At 34.7% G+C, this 23,038-nt stretch overlaps 1 protein-coding gene and 1 pseudogene across 1 annotated transcript; both read left to right on the plus strand.

Annotated features, from left to right (window-relative positions):
• Nucleotides 1-2,423: 2,423 nt before the first annotated feature.
• LOC101266702 (probable mannitol dehydrogenase) lies at nucleotides 2,424-6,612 on the plus strand (annotated as a pseudogene).
• A 13,826-nt stretch (nucleotides 6,613-20,438) lies between these two features.
• On the plus strand, nucleotides 20,439-22,167 carry LOC138347228 (probable mannitol dehydrogenase). The gene is made up of 3 exons (XM_069294985.1): nucleotides 20,439-20,630; nucleotides 20,725-20,838; nucleotides 21,627-22,167. The coding sequence occupies exons 1-3, from the start codon at nucleotides 20,440-20,442 to the stop codon at nucleotides 22,150-22,152; spliced, it is 831 nt and encodes a 276-aa protein (XP_069151086.1). The 5' UTR covers nucleotide 20,439; the 3' UTR covers nucleotides 22,153-22,167.
• Nucleotides 22,168-23,038: the final 871 nt, after the last annotated feature.

Here is a 23,038-nt window from a genome sequence, read left to right on the forward strand (position 1 = left end):
GTTTTAAACAAAGTCATTTTGACTATTCATTATTTACCAAAAATACTGGAATTCATCTAGTTGTGGTATTAGTATATGTAGATGATCTCTTGGTAATTATTAGTTGTCATACATTGATTTTGCAGACAAGAAATGATCTGAAGTTGAAGTTTAAGATGAAAGACTTGTGTCAATTGAAGTTCTTTTTGGGTATGGATTTTGCTAGATCACAAGAGGGAACTCATATAAGACAAAGGAAGTATGCTCTAGAGTTGATATCAGAAATGGGGCTTGGAGGTGCTAAACCTGCTAACACACCTCTAGAAGCCAATGTCAAGCTGACCTCTTTTGAGTATGACAGTTAAGTAAAAGAGAAAAAATGGAACCTAACGATAAGTTATTAGATGATGGTGGTCCATATCAGAGACTAATTGGAAGACTCTTGTACTTACCAATGACTAGAGTGGACATATCTTATGTTGTGCAAGTATTGAGTCAATTTATGCACAAGCCTAAGCAATCCTATATGGAGGCAACTCTAAGGGTGGTCAGATATGTCAAAGCTGAACCAGGTCTTGGACTGTTAATGCCTTCAAAAAGCATAGGCAAACTAGTAGCCTATTGTGACTCTGATTGGGGTGGATGTCTTGAGTCCAAGAGATCAGTAATAGGGTACACTGTGAAGTTTGGTGATGCCTTAATATCCTGGAAATATAAGAAATAGGATACATAGCAAGGAGCTCTGCAGAGGCTGAGTTCAGAGCCATGGCATCTACAGTTGCTAAAATAACCTCGCTGGAAGGTTTGTACAAAGAACTAGGAGTTAACATTAAGCAGTATGTACATTTGTTTTGTGATAGCAAAGTTGCAATTCAAATTGCTGCTAATCCAATATTCATGAAAGAACTAAACACATTGATATTGACTGCCATTTTGTAAGAGAAAAAATTGTTCAAGGATTGATTTAAACACTGCATGTACCGACAAAAGAACAACTAGCTGATCTGCTCACTAAAGGCTTGGGAAGACTGCCACATAAATACTTAGTTTCCAAGCTAGGATTGAAGAACCTATTTCAACCATCAGCTTGAGGAGGGGTGTTGGTTAGACTTGTGACAATTAGTATTAGAACAGTTCTTAAGATAATTATTCTAGAAGCAATTATAAGATTAGAAGGTTGTTAATGTTAGTTAGCACAGTAACTTTCCTTTATATAGACATAGCAATGTAAGAAGATTGTTTTAGATGCTTTCAACTTAATGAGAATGAGTTCACTTTCTTCCATTATACTCTGTATCTTGTTCTTTCTGACCCTTTGCATCTTCTCGATTATGATTACTCCATAAGTTGACACAATACATATATAATCATATCTGTAGTATCCTCCATTTTTTTGAACATGTTTATCTGACTCTTGATCTTGTCATTATCAGTCCTTCCTTGGGAACAAAAGTTAAGATATTTGTGACAAGTTTTTCTACAATTATAGCAGTTGCCTCTGAAATTTTTCTTGGCTTGCTCCTTTTTTGTCCAGTGAATTTCTCTTTTCTTATTGTAGCTCTGTATTAGAAACTCTTATACATACCTAGACTAGGTTCTTGAGAAATGTCACATTGTATGAAATTAATAAGGTTTTGAACCTTTTGATGTAGTTGATTATTAATATAGGAAATGTCGAATTATTAAATGAAAAATTCAAACAAAACTTCAATTCCATAAGACTTTAATTTTATATCATGATTTAGTGCCAAGGACCTCTAGAGGTCGTTTCGTACCTGGATAAAATTATATATATATTAATAATGTGGGTATTAGTTATGCATATACTAATAATGTAGGTATTAGTTATGCATATATTAGTAATGTGAATATTAGTTCTGCAGGTATTAGTTATGCGCAGTTATGTGAAAGGCGAATGTGTTTTATCTATTATGGGGAGAGAAGTACGTCTCAGACGCGGGGCGTAAGTCCCATGGATATCACGGGGCGTAAATCCTACGAATATCTAATTTTATTAATAAAATAAGAATAAAAGTAGAAAAATTATAAAATAAAAATATAGAAAAAATAATTATAACTATTACACGAGTTAACTATTGGCACAATTGTATGACATAATACATGAGATACACCATAACAATAATGTTGTAACTATGAAATTATGTCTACGAAACTAAACATATAAGCAAGAAACACCATCATGAAAGAAAACTTTAAACCAACACAACAATACCTTTAAAATAGTTGAAAACATGAGGGAAAAAACTTCATTTTCTATTAATCAACAGAAGATTGTTTAGTGCATCCAACAATATATGGTCATGAACACACAAGTATCATCATTAAAAGCTAACTGGCACTCATCTTGCACAAAAACACGACAACTATATCATTTTTCAAGAACTATCAACAGTCTAACACTAAAATTTTCAATTTTATTTCATATGTCAAGAGCCTCCATAAATATGAACCGTAGTACCTTTTAGGATGGTGGGAATTGAATATGATTTTCTGCAAAGAATAAGAGGTAAAGTTAGGGTTTTAATTGAAAATTCTATTTAGAAATAGGAATCATCAATGAAAAAGTAAAAAGTATGTAAAACATAAATATATAAGGAAGTGAAATACAGTGAGAATTCTCTAAAGTATCCCTAATTTTAGTAAGATCCATTAAGCGTAAGTTTTTGTACAAATACGCATATTGCACCTGAAAGTACGCCCACGAGAACTACGCCTCTACACTGTGCCCTGATATGTTTTTGTTGCGTCTCGCGCTGCTCACCTTGGGACTCACCCCAATTGCATTTTTTAAAACACTGATTATATGGGTATTAGTAATACAAGTATTCATTATCTAGAGTTAAGTTATATAGAGTTTAGTCATACATAGATTATTCCTTCAGATGTTGGTTTTTTTGTATTAAAATTTAGTAAACTTATATTTTTAAAATCAAAACATTTCTTTACCGTTATACCTTTTCCTTCTTTAACTTTATATTTAAATTAAAACATTCCTTTAATTATGTAAAAGAAGAAAATAGTCAAGTACGAGTGATAAGGGTAATATTGTCATATTAACTTTTTATTCATGTATTAGCTATACACGTATTAATTATTCCACATTCTATTCTGCATAAATAATATGCAAATTTCCTCATAACTTATACATGTATTAGTCGTGCGAATTTCAAGAATCGTCAATCAAAATCATATTCCATCTACCAAACACTATATTAATTATGAAAAAAATCCTTGTGGCCAAAAAATTTGGCTTGAATGGTATTTATTTTTGATCATTTTTACCCTTTTTAACTTTAATACCTTTAAATTGAAAAATGAAAAAATGATTAGTTTATTTTAAAATAAAAAAAATATTATAGACTTTTTAAATTTCTGGTGATTTAGCATTACCCACTAATTATATATGTAGAAATAATTTTTTTGTTATTCACATGTCAACATCGTATTAATTATATACATGAATAAGTCATGCAAAATTTAATAAATGAATAAGGCTTGTTTTATCCCGCTACCAAATGACCTCTTGGAGCTTTAGAGGGGGTTGTAATGTATTTTAGGAATGTCACTTACTTTGTAATCAAATACGAAGACTTCTTTCCTTGAAAATTTTGATACCACTCATGCGAATATGGAGAAAGGATTATAGTGGAAAAGAGGGGAGATTGAGGGAACATATCCCATTTCTCAAAATTGACTTTCAAAAAGTAGCAGTTAGTGGTACAACAAGTTCCTCCACCACAGACAGAGACAGAGATTTAGAGAAATGACAGAGAATGAGCAGCCGCAAAAAGCTTTTGCTAGGCCTCCAGGGACCCCTCTTGAATCCTCTCTCCCTTCCATTTCTCCCGCAGGTATCTTCTCTTTGAATTTATTAATGAGTATAAACATGCATGTTGTATTCTCTCTGAAAATTTTTTAAACAAAACAAAAATTGTGAATAATTATATACATATTTTTTTTATTGAATTGATGGAAGATAAAATGGCAATGATGATCTTACAGTGAAGATACATTGTGTCACTCAGACTTGCATACATTGAAGAATGAATGGGGATTCACAAAATACCCCATTCTCCTGGGTAATTTTATGTTAAATTATCAGCAGTTCTCTTCAAAATTATGATTGTTTTTAATTTTCTTTCTACATACAGAATTAATCAGGTTAATTATAGTAGATGATTAAAGGGTATAATGGGAGAAAGAAAGAGAAATATTCTCCAAGAGAGCCTACAACAATCAGGTTCACATAATTTTTGAGTTCAGAAACCTCTTGGAGATTTGGAATATGTTCTACTTCTTGAGTCATTAAGGAAATGGGTGCTCGATTTTACTTGGAGTGTGCCTCACAGCTAAATGTTGAATGGCTACACTAGGCCCTGTCACAAGGTTTGCTTGAAAATGCCAACGATAGGTAGACAATTATTAGGCTTCGTATAAACAAGGTAGAGTTTCTCTTTGATGAATCTTAATTGAAACGCCAAAAGATAACTAAGGGACTAGATAGAGTATCTGTATATCCATTTAAGGTGATTTAGATGGGAACTGATCACTGTTCCTCTTGGTAAATAGCAAAACTTTTCACCAAGTGCACTATTAATAAGGCTTTTGTAGGATGGATGCAGCAGATAAAATTAGATCAATTATATAATATAAGCTATCTAGTTTTGTGGAAAGACCGTGGTTTCGCGTGCCTCAAAAATCACACATAAATTTTCCCCTGCCTTTAATGGGTCTTACGCAGTACAAATCCAGATTAGTTGAGGCCCCAAAGATTTACGGGGCATGAGGGAAACAAAAATTTGAGAAAATGATTTTAGGTGTACTTTATTACAAGTTCATTGTCACTGGATAGTGTTTGTTAGAAACGTTAGTCCAAGTTAGAAGTGCTTGTGACTGTTCTCTGATATCTAGATTTGCTTCAAATCATTTACTCTAAAAAACTACTGTTATTCTGGTTCAAAGCATATCTGTGAGTTGACTAAATGAACACAAGCATGTTCCATTTTGGTTCTTCAATTAATGGTTTACCAGTCTTAGAATCACTTTGAATAGTAGTGTACAATATCTTGAATTTTCATGATTTGTGCAATTTTATAGTTTAGCTTATATTACAGCATAAATAATTTATTTGTGTGCAGGCATGAAATTGTTGGTGTCGTGACAGCAGTTGGCAATAGTGTCCATAAGTTCCAGGTTGGTGACCGAGTTGGAGTTGGGGTGATTGTTGGCTCCTGTCAAACATGTGACATCTGTGAACAGAGCTTGGAGAACTATTGTCCCAAAGTGATATAAACCTACAACTCCACAGATCATGATGGTACAAATACCTATGGCGGTTACTCTGATATCATAGTTGTTCATCCGCGCTTTGTTGTTCAATTTCCTGAAAACCTACCTTTTGATGCTGGGGCACCTTTATTATGTGCTGGAATCACTGTATACAGCCCCATGAAGTACTATGGTATGACCGAACAAGGCAAGCATTTGGGTGTTGCTGGATTAGGTGGCCTTGGTCACATTGCTGTGAAGATTGAAAGGCCTTTGGGTTAAAAATTACTGTCATCAGCACCTCTCCAAAGAAGGAAGATGAGGCCATCACCAAGGTTGGTGCGGATGCTTTCGTTTTAGTAGCGATCCTGCAAAATTGAAGTTATGTAAGTAGAAAGAGAAATGAAAGTAAAAATTTTAAGAATCCTAAACAAGTGGTGTTCTTCAAAAGATTAAGAAAGCAGTTCAGTATAAGAAATCTTTAACAGAATTGCAACGAAAAATTGGAAATAAAGTTTTTGATGAATCGACTAGAATAGATACAGTATTGGAGATGATCATAAGCATTTTATAACAACTATGCATCAACACAAGATCAGTTGAGGTGGACTACATGAATCTTCATGTAGCTCGATTACAAGTTTGTGGGGTCCCGCTAAATAGTAAGCACTGTTTGTGTACTTAAATTGTAATATTAAGCTTAGTTGCTTGTTTTCTGGTTTCCGCTCGCGTTGTAAGATAAATTTGCATAATTATTTCAAACTTCTAATCTTAGATCCCCAAATACTAGATCCCTCATCCTTCTAACTCTTGAATTTTCTCAACGAACAATATTCATTTATGTGTGGACTGATTCAAGTAAAGTTGTTTTATGGACAATTTCTTTTGGTGGTTGTCTATGAAGGTTGCTGTGAATACCATGGATTACATAATTGAAACCATCATCCATTGGCTCCGTTGCGCAGCTTACTGAAGATGGATGGTAAGCTTATCACTGTTGGATTGCCTGAAAAGCCATTGGAGCTTCCGAGTAAGCCACACTGATTTGGAACAATAACAAGATGTTTCTTTTAGTTTTCAGCCATTGTAAGTGCAAGATCATACATAATTAATCTTGCAAGTTTGGTTATCAAACTAACAGGTAGGAAGCTTGTTGGAGGAAGTGACATTGGAGGCATGAAAGAGACACAGGAAATGTTGGACATTTGTGCAAAGCACAACAATACTGCAGATATTGAGCTGATTTAAGTGGACAACATCAATTTGGCCATGGAACGACTTGTAAAATCTGATGTCAAGTACCGATTTGTGATTGACATTGCCAACTCTTTATCCCCGTCCTGATAGTTCAATGTAGTTGCTGCTTTTTCTTCCTTCATTACCAAACACTTAATTTTACAAATCGAGCAGCAGATGATTGAAACAATGTAGCAAGATGATATATGACTAGTCAGGTTGCTGCAGTTATTATTATTACAGAAAATAAACCTTTGATCTTTTGTGTGTTCTCATGGTTCATTAAGCTGTCTCATTTTGATAGAGCTATCTAGAATTGATTAGTCCTAAAGATATTAGGAATGAAAAAGCAAGTAACATTCATGTAACAAATTAACGCCTTCATCAAAGATGGTGGGATAATGCATAAATACCTTTATGAACTGTACCCGAAATTTTATGGCGACATAGTGTTATATTCTAGGTGTTTTAATGATCCTCACAAATGCGGGGACCTGGTTCCTGGCAGAGTGCTCTCGTCCAGATACAAATGGGGTACAGTCATAAAAGCTGTCATTTCAGGTGGTAGGTGAAAAGTGCAGTATCCTACACCAATAAGAAGAGCTGACGATATTGTATGTTTCAGTACCTCACAAATGCAGGGACCTGGTACCATGCAGAGTTTCCTCCATCACATACATAATTGGTTACAACTGTAAAGTTGTCACGTCAGAGGTTGGTAAGGTGTCAATGTACTACACCAATCAGAATGGAGGAGGGTATTTCTCAAACGGATAATAACTCTTTATGTTTGATACTTTTAGCATGACAAACACCATATTATATTCATTCATCCAAAGAAGAAAGTCAGCCAGCAAGCCTTTTCAAGAACTCATACAGAAGTTTGCAAGGGACTTGGTTCCCACAAGCAAGGGACCTGGTACCTGTAAGACAGCGACGTGAAAAGGACGAAAAGACAGCTGTCAGAAAAGTTATCATCTCTAATGTGGTAGGTGCACAACTTTTCCAATAGCAGGCCTTCAGCCAATGGGATGACTTCAACGAATTTGTGGGAAATGATATTATCTCTTTCCAACAAACACAAATTTAAGACTTGGCAAATTAAACTTGGATTTTCTCTGAAAATTCACAAGCTTGAACATAAGGCCATCTTCAAGAAAGAACATTGCTCAACTCAACAGAAGCACCTGATAGAGTAAAGAAGAATCTTTGTTGTACTTAGAGCTTTGTGTCTATGTACTTACTTTGTAAATCTGTTCCTAATCTATAAAGGATTCAGATATTTGTTTTGGGTTTGTAAAAGTCTAAATCAGTTAAGGTTAACTAATTTAGTGGGCAACATTGTTTTGTTGCTTAGTCAAATTCTAAGTCATCTAGAGTTAGGTGGTTTAGTGGGCGGTGTGGTATCCTCTTAGGCTCTTCAAGTAATAGGTAGATTACTTGATCGTGAGATTAATAACTTTTTCTCACATTGATTGTAACCTGGTTTCACTTTTGCTTGAGAAGATTAGTGAAGACGGTTGTAAATCCTCTACAATAGGTCGTGGTTTTACTCCCTTGAGCAAGGAGGTTTCCACGTAAACTGCTTGTGTTGTGTTCTTCATATTGTTTAATCTTCTGCACTGTTTTTGCTGTTTCAAGGGACCTGGTCCATTGACTGGTAGTGGACGCACGTATTTCAACAAGTGGTATCAGAGCAGGTGCTCTCTATCTGGTTAACACCAAGAGAGAAGTTCCTGCGAGAAATGGTGTCACTACTGGATAAGCAAAGAAATCAGTCTCCCGCAAGACCTCCTCTGTTTGATAGTAAGCTATATAAATATTGGAAGATTCGGATGAGAGACTATCTCATGGCTGAGGACAGTGAAGTATGGGATATCATATGTAAAGGTCCTTATGTGCCAACTATGGAGGTTAAAGATGGAGAGGTCACAAGAGTCATTCCCAAAACTAGAAAACAATATAATGACTCTGACAGACTATTAGTCCAGAAAAATCATAAAGCAAGGAAGCTATTGATGTGTGGCCTTAGTAAATGAATACGATCTGATTTCATCTTGTGAATCAGCCAAGGAAATTTGGGATCTGTTAAAAAAACTTATGAGGGCACTGAGGAAATAAGGAAATCTAAGCTAGATCTCTTTTCTACTAAGTTTGAAGATTTCACCATGAATGATGGTGAACTCATTCATAAAGTGTGCACCAGATTCTCCAACATCACAGATGAGCTCATGTTCCTTGAAGAACCTGTTCCTACTGTCAAGAATGCAGAAGGTAAAGACAAAGAAGGAGACCAGGTCTGTCCCAAGATAAGCAGAAGAGAAGTCTTCTTCGGGGCAGTAAAAAGAGAAATGGCTGCATGGGAAAAATCCTCAAGTGATTCAGATGATTCTGAAAACACAGATAATGATTTTATGGCAAAGTCAGACGAGGAAGATTCTGATGAAAAGGTAACTCTATCTTATTTCAAGCAAAACTTGAATACCTTTTCTACTAGTAAGTTGAGAAAGTTGGTTGTTGTATTACTTGATTTGATAAGTGAGATGAAAGATGAGAAAGATCTCGTAAACAACAACCTAGACATCTTTCAAGATGGAAAAATTGCTTTAGTTGCCCAAGTATCTGATATTGAAAGTCAAATGGTTGTTCTAGAAACAGAAAATCTAGAACTAAAGGAAAAGATAAAAGGGGCGACTACTACAATTTTTAAAGGAAAGAGTGAGGCTAGCAGATTGCAGTTGGACCTTGAAAATAAGCTGCATACTGCTGAAATGAAGATTAAAGTGGCTTTCGAGAGAAATCAGGCATTGGAGAGGGACCTGGTCCGTGTAAAAAAAGAACTTGAAAATTCCCTCAAATGGACTAATTCCTCTAAGATCCTTACAAATATACTCAGTCAAGGAAACAACATAAAAGGAGATCTGAGTTGCAAAAGAGACTGTCTTGCATTTAAAGATTGTGGAGAAAGTTCATCAAACTATTCCAAACCACGGAATAGACTGAAGAAAGGACCTGGTCCTGTGTATGTCCAACAGAAGAATTTGCAGAAGAAGGGACCTTGTCGTGCTTCTGTTCCTAAGTTGAAAAATATCGATCTGCCTCATTGGACAAAGAATTCTCTTATCACTCCTTTATCCGCTTACTGGGAACTTCAACTGAAGTGGGTTCCCAAGGATAACACGTGATATGACATTCTTGTGAGAGGAAGTGGCAACAACCAGTGTCGATTCATGAATGGTGGATGCTCAAAGCACTGAACTTCCTCTCTCTCAAGACACTTCAAGGTGGAGGTGTCTCTTTTGGCGAATGGCAAGAAACGCTACATTATTGGTGTAGATTTATGATGAATGAAATGAAGCTAAGCTCTTATCTGATAACTGTTTTGTCACAAACTTGCTCTCTCGGTCGATGATTTTGATAGAAAAGAGATGCAAGAACATGTATATTGCTGATCTGTTTACTGCTCATTGTGATAGTCTCACTGAACTTAATGCTCAAGGTATGAATGTTGAGGTACGATTAAGAAGACGTGCTCATGAGTGTTGCTTTGCTGTACAAACCTGTGTCAGAGGACCTGTTCCAGTCTGCATAAAATAATATTTGCAAATGACAAAGGTTGTGATGATGATGTTTAGGAGAAGCAGATCAGACCTCCTTCAGGTGAAATATGCAGACTTTGAATCTTTCAAGAAACTTTCGACTGAAGTGATAAATGGTACATGTTTGTGACCAAAATGATGATAATGAGAAGTTTGATCTCAACATTGATAAAAGAATAATTGTGGTACACTCTTCCTCCAGCAAGGCTTATCAGGGGTATACTAAAAATGGTCATGTGTTTATTGATGAGTCTAGAAGATTTTAGAAGTTGCAAGGAAAGAAGTTTTTGAGATAGAAGAGTTGCTTCAGAATCAGAGAGATGGTTTAAATAGTGAGTTTGCTGAAAAACATCCTCATGAATCCAACAATCTCAAAGAAGATGATGCAGATGATAAACCTGATGAGGGACCTGGTCTTCTAGACAGTGATGAATAAAGATGATGCAGTTCAAACTGATAATGTGAATTTTGAAGGCTAGAATGAAGAACTAATCAAGCTCAGTTTGAAAGAAGCAAACTCTGATAGTCGGTTCCCCAACAAGCTGATTGGTTGTCCAAGTTGCTCCTCAACAATGTATTCAAGAGAGGTAAAAATGTCAAAAAATCTTCTCTTTGAATTCAATATGCAAGGAACTGCTGATCATTCAGGTACATATTGATGATGTCATCTTTGAGGCAATCTTTGAGGTGTTGTGTGAAGAGAAGCTTTGTTAAAAGGCAAGATTCAATTGCTCTTTCATCAATTGAGGTAATAAATGTAGCAAGTGCAGCTTGATGGGGTCAACTCTTGTGGATCAAGAAACATCTTGAAGCTCATAAAAATCTGGCTGAATAAATCAAGATGATGATGGAAATGCTAAAACCTTCTTGAATGGATCCTACCTGAAGCAATCAACTCTTTCAATGACTCTGAAAAGGGAGCAGGTATCTTTGCTTTTCGGTTATGTATGTTTTAGCAAATTCAGTTTCATACCTTTTGTAGGTATACACACATGGAAAAGGGGATGAAGAAAAAGGGAGGTCAGGATAGATCTAGGCAATGACATTCAAACAACAGAGAGGGACCTGGTTCTTTCTCGAAGGTTAGAAATCTTAACATTGCAGTTTGAATTATGCATGAGAGCCATTGAAATTGCCACATGTCTGTCCTTCAAGAATCTGACTATTGTCTCATCTTTTGAGTGCCAAAATGATACCTTATTTTCTCTTTCTTTATATTCCATATTTCTTTATATTTCCCCAGAAAAATCAAGTTGCCTTCCAAATATCAAGGTGCTTCGAAATTTTTTTTTCTCTTCATTTCAAACACACTTCAAATTGTTAACCCCTTGATTCTTGCTGGAGAATTCTTTGATGAAAATGTTTCAAGTGTGAAGAGGGATCTGGTCCTCCATGAAAAATGAAGAAGTGGAAAAGATGATGCTAAAAAAAGGGAGAAGTTGATATTCTGAGAACTCAAAGTTTTCTGAAGAGGAAGGTGTGTAAAAAAAAAGAAATAAAATCTTCTTGGTTCCTCAATTTTTGATCTATTCATCTCGGTGGCCTTGAGTTGTTTGTGTTACCAATCTTTCTGTTATGAAAAACCCAGGCTGATGTTGGAAGCTATGACAGTTGCTCGTGTTAACTGGAATACTGAAATGGGTTCTTTAAAAGTCCATCTTCTGAAACAACACTGTCAGAGGGACCAGGTGCCAAAAAAAATAAAAATAAAAATTGGTAGCTCTAAAGGTTAAACATACAGGTTGGGCTGCACATCATGTTGTACGCTAAGAGAAAATTCTTGAAATCTTATGCTAGGGATATGCTCTACTAATTCTATTCTTTCAATCCCTTGCCTCTAAATCATCCCTTCTCTTCCTACCTCTCTATGTCAGTCCTTATTTATCTCTTGGGCATTGTTCTTGTTTTCATCTGTAATCATACATGCAATGCTTTGATGACTGATCTTTTGTTTATGAATGTAAAATGTCTTGTTTCTACTGACTTGTCTCATTACTTTATGCCTTTTTACTCATGCTCTGTGTTGCCCAAGTGGCCATGAATTTGCAAGAACTATATTTTTGTCAACTTGGTTTACTGCTTTAACCCTTTTTTATGATGTCAAAAGGGGGAAAGTTGTTAAGGTAAGGTATGAGATCAATAGTGTTATAACTGCTTGAAGAAGACATGGTCACATCGATAGGACGAATCAATGGTAGCTACTTGAAAAGATATGGTCATGCTAATAGGGGGAATAAATGCTTGCTACCTGACGAGGACCTGGTCCTGTTGATAGGGGGAAGAAGATGTTTGTCATCATCAAAAAGGGGGAAGATGATATGTTGATGTTTTGATGATTTGACAAACTTTAGGTATGATTAAACTCTAGTTACCCCCAAGAATTCTTTTTGATAGGGGGAACTGATGAATAAGTATGTCATCATCAAAAAGGAGGAAAATGCTATGTTGATATTTTGATGAGTTGACAAACTTTGAGATGATGAACTCAAGTTACTCTAAGAATTCTTTTTGATAGGGGGAACTGGTGAATAAGTATGTTATCATCAAAAAGGGGGAAAATGTTAGTTCGAAGCTGAGTTAAGATGATAGCTCGAACTTGATATGAAGTTTTGATGATTTAACAAACTTATAGATCTAACAAGGAACTAAATCCTTGTTATTGGAACTGCTGACAATAAGATGAATGATAAACTCAGTGTGAGGTATATTTGTGTGCTATCATCAAAAAGGGGGAAAATGTTATATTCTAGGTGTTTTGATGATCCTCACAAATGCGGGGATCTGGTTCCTGGCAGAGTGCTCTCGTCCAGATACAAATGGGGTACAGTCATAAAAGCTGTCATGTCAGGTGGTAGGTGAAAAGTGCAGTATCCTACACCAATAAGAAGAGCTGACGATATTGTATGTTTCAGTACCTCACAAATGCAGGGACCTGGTACCATGCAGAGTTTCCTCCATCACATACATAATTGGTTACAGCTGTAAAGCTGTCACGTCAGAGGTTGGTAAGGCGTCAGTGTACTACACCAATCAGAATGGAGGAGGGTGTTTGTCAAACGGATAATAACTTTTTATGTTTGATACTTTTAGCATGACAAACACCATATTATATTCATTCATCCAAAGAAGAAAGTCAGCCAGCAAGCCTTTTCAAGAACTCATACAGAAGTTTGCAAGGGACCTGGTTCCCGCAAGCAAGGGACCTGGTACCTGCAAGACAGCGACGTGAAAAGGACGAAAAGACAGCAGTCAGAAAAGCTGTTATCTCTGATGCGGTAGGTGCACAGCTTTTCCAACAGCAGGCCTTCAGCCAATGGGATGACTTCAACGAATTTGTGGGAAATGATATTATCTCTTTCCAACAAACACAAATTCAAGACTTGGCAAATTAAACTTGGATTTTCTCTGAAAATTCACAAGCTTGAACATAAGGCCATCTTCAAGAAAGAACATTGCTCAACTCAACAGAAGGACCTGATAGAGTAAAGAAGAATTTTTGTTGTATTTAGAGCTTTATGTCTATGTACTTACTTTGTAAATCTGTTCCTAATCTATAAAGGATTCAGATATTTGTTTTGGGTTTGTAAAAGTCTAAATCAGTTAAGGTTAACTGATTTAGTGGGCAAAATTGTTTTGTTGCTTAGTCAAATTCTAAGTCATCTAGAGTTAGGTGGTTTAGTGGGCGGTGTGGTATCCGCTTAGGCTCTTCAAGTAATAGGTAGATTACTTGATCGTGAGATTAATAACTTTTTCTCACATTGATTGTAATCGGGTTTCACTTTTGCTTGAGAAGATTAGTGAAGACGGTTGTAGATCCTGTGCAACAGGTCGTGGTTTTACTCCCTTGAGCAAGGAGGTTTCCACGTAAACTACTTGTGTTGTATTCTTCATATTGTTTAATCTTCTGCACTATTTTTGTTGTGTCAAGGGACCTGGTCCATTGACTGGTAGTGGACGCACGTACTTCAACACATAGCTAAACTTAACCAGGGTTCTTTTAAGTTTAGTTAGTTGCCGAAAATTGACTTTAGTGACAAACACAATCGCCACTATAGCATTTTACGTACGATGGCAACTCTTATGGGTTTTGGCCACTGAAAATGACTTGACAAGGAGACATAAGTTGCCACAATAGTGTTATACATTTAGTGGCATCTGTTGTAGCTGATAGAATGAGCTTTAGGGGTGACTAAAATGGTCTCTCAACTAATTATATCTTTACTAGCAACTTGAATTGACACTAAAACCTATTTTTCCAACAACTACATATCAAAAAATTGCTTGCAAATGTTAAAATGCATCCACTATTATTTACTATTTCCTCTGTTTCACAAAGAATGATCTAGTTTGACTTGACACGAAGTTTAAGAAAAATAAATAAGACTTTGATCATGTGGTCTTAAATTAAATTTATGGCAAATGTACAAAATTATCCTTTAATTTTGTGGCCTTAAACATGCCACGTGGAAAATTTTTACTAAAAAAGAAAGATGTCATTCTTTTTTAAACAGACCAAAAAAGAAAGGAGTTCATTTTTTTTAAACGGAGGGAGTAGTATATATCTAATATTACCAATATATATATATATATATATATATATATAGGAATAAATTAGTTTGTTAATTAAGTAGGAGTCCTTTAATTTTTAAAAATTAAATAAAAGTGACAAATAATCTCAACTCATTTAAAATGGGTAAAATCAAGTCAAACTCATATCATCCACTTAAAAGCGGACAATTAAATTGGTAAAACAGGCCCATTTATAAAAAATAAAATAAAAGTGACATTAATATTTTTTGAAGGTGTAGGTAACATAGGATGGGTTGGATAAGGAAAAAAATAGATTTTTATTTTTCAAAAACATTTTTGTAGGGAGGGGGGAGGGGCTGGTGTGGGTGGGGGATAGTGGTGCTGGTGTGGGGAGGGTCGAAGTAGTAAAAAATAAATTATTTTCGTAAAAAAAGTAATTTAATTTTTGAGGCATTAGGATTGAGGTTGGGTGGAGGTAAAGAATGGGGTAAGAGATTTTGCTTTGGAAACTTTTAAGATGATTCATATAACTTGTTTTTATTCATTTAAATTATGAATCGTATCAAGTATTTTATTCAATTTTATTTAACTTATTTTCGATCGATTTATCTTTGACTCAACCTACTGAATTATCACTCTTAGTCACATGCATCCATGGAACTTCAAATAATATGGTGGATATGTCACTGACAACCATGTGCCTTGTTTTAATAAGACACTAACTTAAAATGAATTAACCCTAAGTGTGAGAGAAAAGGAAAAAGTTTTACCATTCAACATTGAAAAGAAATGCGGAAATGATGACTACAATGAAGAGGGCAACAATGGAGATATAATTGAAGAAAAAGGTGAACGAGCTAAAGCAGATAGATAACTTTTGAGAGAGAAAATGTCGGGTTCTTTTTTAAAGGGGAGAAAGGATGATGTGAGAGAACGTGAACTTAGGTTGTAAAATATATTTTATGAATTTAACCATTTTTAAAATTATATTTTATACCCCAATAATTTTAATCATTAATTAGAAAATGATTTGATTTGAATCAGTCAAACTTCTCATCAATTTAAATTTCAAACACTAATTTATCACCCTCCCGTAGAGAAGTTGAATTCTCTCATGTGGATTAGTCAAATTTCTGATCAGTTTAAATTTCAACACTTGTTTATCACCCTACACTCAATTCATACAGAGAGATTTAGAGAAATAATTAAAAATGGAGAGAATGAGCAAGCAGAAAATGCTTTTGGGTGGGCTGCCAGGGACCCCTCCGAAATTCTCTCCCCCTTCCATTTCTCCTGCGGGCACCTTCTTTATTATAGGTTGACTACACCACACTCCTTTAGAATACAACTTTTTGAATTTAATGAGTATTAACTTGTATTTTTAGTTGTTGGGTTCTGAAGGTGATTAGCGAGTCATGCGAATGTTTACAATTGCAAATAATATGATTGAAAAAATCATATGACAAAAACTTATATTAAAAACATAATATTATTATATCAAAAATAATATAAAAGAAAATATCATAAATTGTTGAGAGAATAAATCTCCCCATAAACTAAACTCTTAAACATCTACATTATGAAAGTTATTGTGTTTTTTTATATGAGAAGAGGGGTATTCAATTTATAGGATTTCAAACATTTCCTCTAGGGAACAAATAATCCAAATTTGAAAGAAAATCATAAACATTTATGCAAAAAAAATTCTTCTCTTTTTTTTTAAAAAAAAAATTTCAAATAATTAAGATAAGAAAATCAGGGCAAAACCCATTTTAGCTAGATTTTCTTGATAATTCTTGACCCGCCTTATTCATATGTTTGATAATCTTGCTTTTCACAAAATCTTCAACTATCACTACTACTTACCATGATTTAAAAATGGAAAAAAGAACAAATGTACCCCCAAATTATTATAAATGGTACTTTAATACTCTCCGTTATACTTTAGGGCTATATACGCCCTTATCATTAATATTTTAGCTTATGTATACTCTTGAGTTTAACAAAAGGATATGTGGCATCATCTAAACCGTTCAATTAAATTTATATTAATTTTTATCCACAAATTTTAACCCACCCATAATCAGACAACCCGATAATTTTCAAATTCATACGCCTATATCCAAACCATAATCCAAAACACTCAAATGCACTAAAATAATTTCATTGAAATATGCAGCGAATTTTAATATTTATTTTTTATCAACTTTGTAATCAAATACATCTCTCTCTAACATTTACAAATCCAAACTTGTTATTTCAACATACAGGTGATAGAGAAATGGTGATTACACAAGAAAGATGGGAGAATGAATATAATTATATGCATATATGAGAAATTACAAATTGGATTCGTGTCGACGTTTTTTGCTTGCAGGAAATATAGTTCAAGGTAGATCACATATGTTGTCAGCATGGACTTGGGAGACCTTGCGTGCTTTTTCACCTCTGATTGTTGCAATGTATGCACCCACCAATCAGTCAAAGACTAGGTTCCTTGATTCTGCAGGAATAGTAACTAAGAGTTGCGTCCACTTGTTTCGATGGGACCAGGTCCTCAGCACTGTTATAATAACGAACCGTAAAATAAGTGCTGAAAGTAAATATTGAACAAATAACTTTACGTGGAAACCTTTTTGCTCAAGGGAAGAAAATCACGATCTTTCTCAACAGGACTTTTCGAAGTGCATTTCACTAATATTTTCACAAGCAAAAGTAAAACCAGTTTTACACCAAGAGACTAGCCTACTAATCTCTATGCTAAGTAATATTTCCTATCACTTAGCTGAGCCAGAGTAGATACAATACTACCCACTATGCTAACCCGCACCGATTAATATAGATTTTTCTAAGCGGATACCACACCGCCCACTAAACCCCCACCCTTTGAACAATTTAAATTTTGACTAAGCAACAACAATGTTACCCACTAAATCACCTAACTCTACATGATTTAGACTTTTAGACACCGAAACAAGATCTGAATCTTTTATACATTAGGATCAGATTTACAATGTAAGCACATAGACACAAAGATCTAAATACAACAAAGACTCTTCTTCACTCTATCAGGTCACTTTGTTGAGTTGAACAATGTTCTTCCTTAAAGATGACCTTTTGTTCAAGCTTGTGAATTTTCAGAGAAAATCAAAAGATTAATTTTCCAAGTTTTGAATTTGTGTTTGTTAGAAAGAGATAATATAATTCACCACAAATTCGTTGAAACCGTCACATTGGTTGAAGGCATTTAGTCGGAAAAGTTGTGCACCTACCGCATCAGAGGTGGAAACTTTTCTGACAGCTGTCTTTTCACCTTTTCACGTTGTAGTCTTGCGGGGTACAGGTCCCTTACAAACTTCTTTGCGAGTTCTTGAAAAGGCTTGCTGGCTGACTTTCTTCTTTAGATGAATGACTTTAATATGGTGTTTCTCATGCTAAAAATATCAAACATAAAGAGTTATTATTCGTTGGACAAACACCCTCCTCCATTCTGATTGGTGTAGTACGTTGACGCCTCACCACCCTCTGACGTGACAACTTTATCGATGTAACCAATTATGTATATGGATGAGAGCACTCTACCAAGGACCAGGTCCCTGCATTTGTGAGGATCATCAAAACACCTATAATATAATATTTTCCCCCTTTTTGATGATAACACACAAATATACCTCACACTGAGTTTATCATTCATCTTACTGTTAGCAGTTCCAATAACAAGGATCTGGTTTCTTGTTAAATCGATAAGTTTGTTAAATCATCAAAACTTAATATCAAGTTCGAGTTAACGTGTCAACTTGCTTCGAACTAACACATATCAATCAAATCTCTCTAGGACACTATAAAATTGACTTTTCAATTGCCAGTCAAGATTATATGTTTGCCAATGATGGTGGCAGCGTTGACGTCTTGGTTCGAGGACGCACACAATTTCATAGCCAGCCAGAAAGCAATGGTGAAAAAATGAAGGAAAGAGAAGTGACGGGAATCTTGTAGCCATGATTTATTCAAATTTGCTTTAGATAATTGGGTCATGGGCGGGTTTTTAATTTATGGATAAAATTAAAATAAAGTTATTCAAATCGTTTAGATGAAGCCACCTGTCCCTCTGTTAATCTCAAGGGTATACCCAACCTAAAATATTAACGGTAAGGGTATACATTGCTCTAATGTATAACAGAGGGTTGCCCTAATGTATAACGAAGGATATTGACGTACCATTTATAATAATTTGGAGGTATATTTGTCCTTTTATATAAGTTAAAAATTGGAGCCTTGTGTGTCAAAAGTTAGAAGCAGAGTTGAAAGTGGAACTCATGCATTAAAAGTAATATACATGAGTTGAAAGTGAAGTCGTGCGTTAATAAAAGATGCATGATTTAAAAGTGGAGCTCATGTATTAAAAGTAAAGATACATGAATTAAAAGTGTACCTCGAGCATTAAAGTTTGCAAGGGTTGAAATTTAATTTTGTTTTTAAGGAAAGAATATCAGGATTTTTAAAATATATTTGAAATTTTTTTTCACATGTAGTAGTACAAAAATCTTCATTGTTATCAAATTTGTTACAAAATGATTTGAACCACTTTGGGCCTGTCTTCAACCTCATTCTATTTGATCAATGAAATATGTGTTGTTATACCACTTGTTGGGTTCTGAAGGTAATTAGGGCGGCATGCGAAAACTTACAATTGCAAATGATATGGTTGATAAATTAGACGATAAAAATTATACTAAAAACATAATATTATTATATGAAAACTAATATAAAAGAAAAATATCATAAATTGTTGAGACAATAAGTCTCTTATTATGTTTTTTTATATGAGAAGAGGGTTTTCAATTTATAGGATTCCAAACATTTCCTCTAAGTAAGAAATAATCTGGAAGAAAATTATATTTTCCTTTCAGGAAAAATAAAAATTTTTATGGTAATATTTTATTTTTTATTTTAAGAAAAAAAAATCAAATAACGTAAGAAAATCACGATAAAATTCTAACACTAGCATATAAACGATAGCCACTCAATGTCTTTCATCAGTAAACTTTTGCATACCAAGTGTGGTAAGGTAAAGATAACCTTTGTTGCCATCCTTAGAAGTTCTCTCTAGGGAATTCGTTAGTGGCACAACAGTTTGACTTGGTGTCACAACAGTCACGCATGTAGTAGCCCTTTTAATTGCCATTTTTCATTGTCAAAATTGACAAACCGATTCAGTAAGCAATAAACAGATTTGCAAACTTATCACAACAATAACGACGAAGTTTTTATATTTTTCAAATATTTATTCAAGTATGAACTTTACTATTCCAACGAAATTTAATATTCTATGAGTTGAAATATTAATTCACACTTAATATTTAATCGATTAATGTAATTTTTATATTTTTTTGGATCAAATAGAGAGTCTGATTCTTTCGATAAAGCTTTATATTTTTCAAATAAAAGAAACACAAAATTAGAAGATTTTTAATCTTTGAAAAAGCACACACCGTTAAATTTCAAAAGGGGATTGAAAATCACAAAGATTTTAATTTCCAAACAATAATATGAATTATTAATAATAAAAATTAATTTCTTTTAAGATTGTTATCTAATCTATACTATTACCAAACTATTTAAAACAATATTTTTATATAAAATAGGAAAGTTTAAATAAAGTTGAAAGATTGTAGGAAATTAATATGGTTTTGAACTTTTTAAATTAGTTGATTATAAACTATCCTATCCAAACAAAACTTTAATTATATAATTATTTTGTTAGTAAAAGAGTGGATTTCTTTCCATAATTAGTAGTGGTGCAAATATGAAAAAAAAATTTAGTGCGGGGGAATTCAGAGAACTCAGAATTGACTTTAAAAAGTACAAGTTCCTCCTCCCCAAACAGAGATTTAGAGAAATGGTGAAAGGAGCAGTGAATGAGCAGCCACAAAAAGCTTTTGGATGGGCTGCCAGGGACCCTTCCGGAGTTCTCTCTCCCTTCCATTTCTCCCGCAGGTATCTTCTTCAATTCATTATAGCTTGGCTGCATCGCAACCCTTTCAATTTAATGAGTTTAAACATACATACATGCATGTTGAATTGATGGCAGAGAAAATGGCAATGATGATGCTACAGTGAAGATACATTATTGTGGAGTATGTCACTCAGACTTGCATACTTTGAAGAATGAATGGGGATTCACAAAATACCCCATTCTCCCTGGGTAATTTCATGTTAAAATATCAGCACTTGTACTTTTACTTCTCTTTCTGCGTAGTTAGAGTACATGTATACATACCAAAATTATGTAGGTTATTTCATAAAATTCTCTTTTATCCTCATGAAACATGAAAGACAGTTGCAGTGCGGATCTAAAAGCAGTTGATTAAACATACACAAGGGATAGGTGAACTTAGTTAGGTACCCAATACCATCAAGTGTAGTCAATGTACTGGAGCTAATCCTTTTGCATCCAGGGGATGCTTATCATTATCTCATCCTAAAAGTTACAGATTAGAGCTCCTTCTCATAATACTTGACAGACACAGATTTCAGGTGCGGTGAATATTATCACCTCCAATCTTAACTGCAATCTCAAGTTTGAAATCTGCGAATGAAATAGTAGTGAGAATAATGAATCCAGATTAGTTGATGCCCCAAAGATTTACCGGGCACTGAAAATTGACAAAATGATTTCAGCTAGTGTCACTAAATAGTATTTGTTAGAAACTTCTCTCTGTTCTTAGTCCTAGTCCTAGTTACAAGTGTTTCTGCCTGTTCTCTGGTATCCATATTTGAGTTACACATTATCAAATCACCATTACATGAAATTCAGGAAAAATTGACTAGTTGAACACTAGCATGTTACATTTTGGTTCTTCAATATAATTAATGGTTTGCCAGTTTTAGTATCACTCTAAATAGTATGATAGGTAGTCAACAATATCTTGAATATTTCCAATTTAATGTCAGAAGTACTAGTTACAGCACAAATAATTTATTTGCATGCAGGCATGAAATTGTTGGTATCGTGACAGCAGTTGGCAGTAGTGTCCATAAATTCAAGGTTGGTGACCGAGTTGGAGTTGGGGTGATTGTAGGCTCCTGTCAAACATGTGACATCTGTGAACAGAGCTTGGAGAACTATTGTCCCAAAGCGATATTTACCTACAACTCCACAGATCATGATGGTACAAATACCTATGGCGGTTACTCTGATATCATAGTTGTTCATCAGCGCTTTGTTCTTCGATTTCCTGAAAACCTGCCTTCTGATGCTGGGGCACCGTTATTATGTGCTGGAATCACTGTATACAGCCCCATGAAGTACTATGGTATGACCGAACCAGGCAAGCATTTGGGTATTGCTGGATTAGGTGGCCTTGGTCACATTGCTGTGAAGATTGGAAAGGCCTTTGGGTTAAAAGTTACTGTCATCAGCACCTCCCCAAAGAAGGAAGATGAGGCCATCACCAAGCTTGGCGCAGATGCTTTCGTTTTAAGTACTGATCCTGCAAAATTTAAGGTACGTAAGTAGAAAAAGAAATGAAAGTAAAAAAGTTTAAGAATCCTAAAGATGATGCTAAAAAAAGGGAGAAGTTGATATTCTGAGAACTCAAAGTTTTCTGAAGAGGAAGGTGTGTAAAAAAAAAGAAATAAAATCTTCTTGGTTCCTCAATTTTTGATCTATTCATCTCGGTGGCCTTGAGTTGTTTGTGTTACCAATCTTTCTGTTATGAAAAACCCAGGCTGATGTTGGAAGCTATGACAGTTGCTCGTGTTAACTGGAATACTGAAATGGGTTCTTTAAAAGTCCATCTTCTGAAACAACACTGTCAGAGGGACCAGGTGCCAAAAAAAATAAAAATAAAAATTGGTAGCTCTAAAGGTTAAACATACAGGTTGGGCTGCACATCATGTTGTACGCTAAGAGAAAATTCTTGAAATCTTATGCTAGGGATATGCTCTACTAATTCTATTCTTTCAATCCCTTGCCTCTAAATCATCCCTTCTCTTCCTACCTCTCTATGTCAGTCCTTATTTATCTCTTGGGCATTGTTCTGGTTTTCATCTGTAATCATACATGCAATGCTTTGATGACTGATCTTTTGTTTATGAATGTAAAATGTCTTGTTTCTACTGAGTTGTCTCATTACTTTATGCCTTTTTACTCATGCTCTGTGTTGCCCAAGTGGCCATGAATTTGCAAGAACTATATTTTTGTCAACTTGGTTTACTGCTTTAACCCTTTTTTATGATGTCAAAAGGGGGAAAGTTGTTAAGGTAAGGTATGAGATCAATAGTGTTATAACTGCTTGAAGAAGACATGGTCACATCGATAGGACGAATCAATGGTAGCTACTTGAAAAGATATGGTCATGCTAATAGGGGGAATAAATGCTTGCTACCTGACGAGGACCTGG

This window comes from Solanum lycopersicum, chromosome 3 (assembly GCF_036512215.1).
Source record: "Solanum lycopersicum chromosome 3, SLM_r2.1".
NCBI lineage: Eukaryota > Viridiplantae > Streptophyta > Magnoliopsida > Solanales > Solanaceae > Solanum > Solanum lycopersicum.

Excerpts from the sequence above, each read along its gene's own strand:
- LOC138347228 (XM_069294985.1), top strand. The coding sequence starts at position 20,440 with ATGAAAAAAAAATTTAGTGCGGGGGAATTCAGAGAACTCAGAATTGAC. Across the intron at positions 20,631-20,724 it reads CCCTTCCATTTCTCCCGCAG|AGAAAATGGCAATGATGATG; the intron begins GTATCTTCTTCA and ends AATTGATGGCAG. Across the intron at positions 20,839-21,626 it reads AAATACCCCATTCTCCCTGG|GCATGAAATTGTTGGTATCG; the intron begins GTAATTTCATGT and ends ATTTGCATGCAG.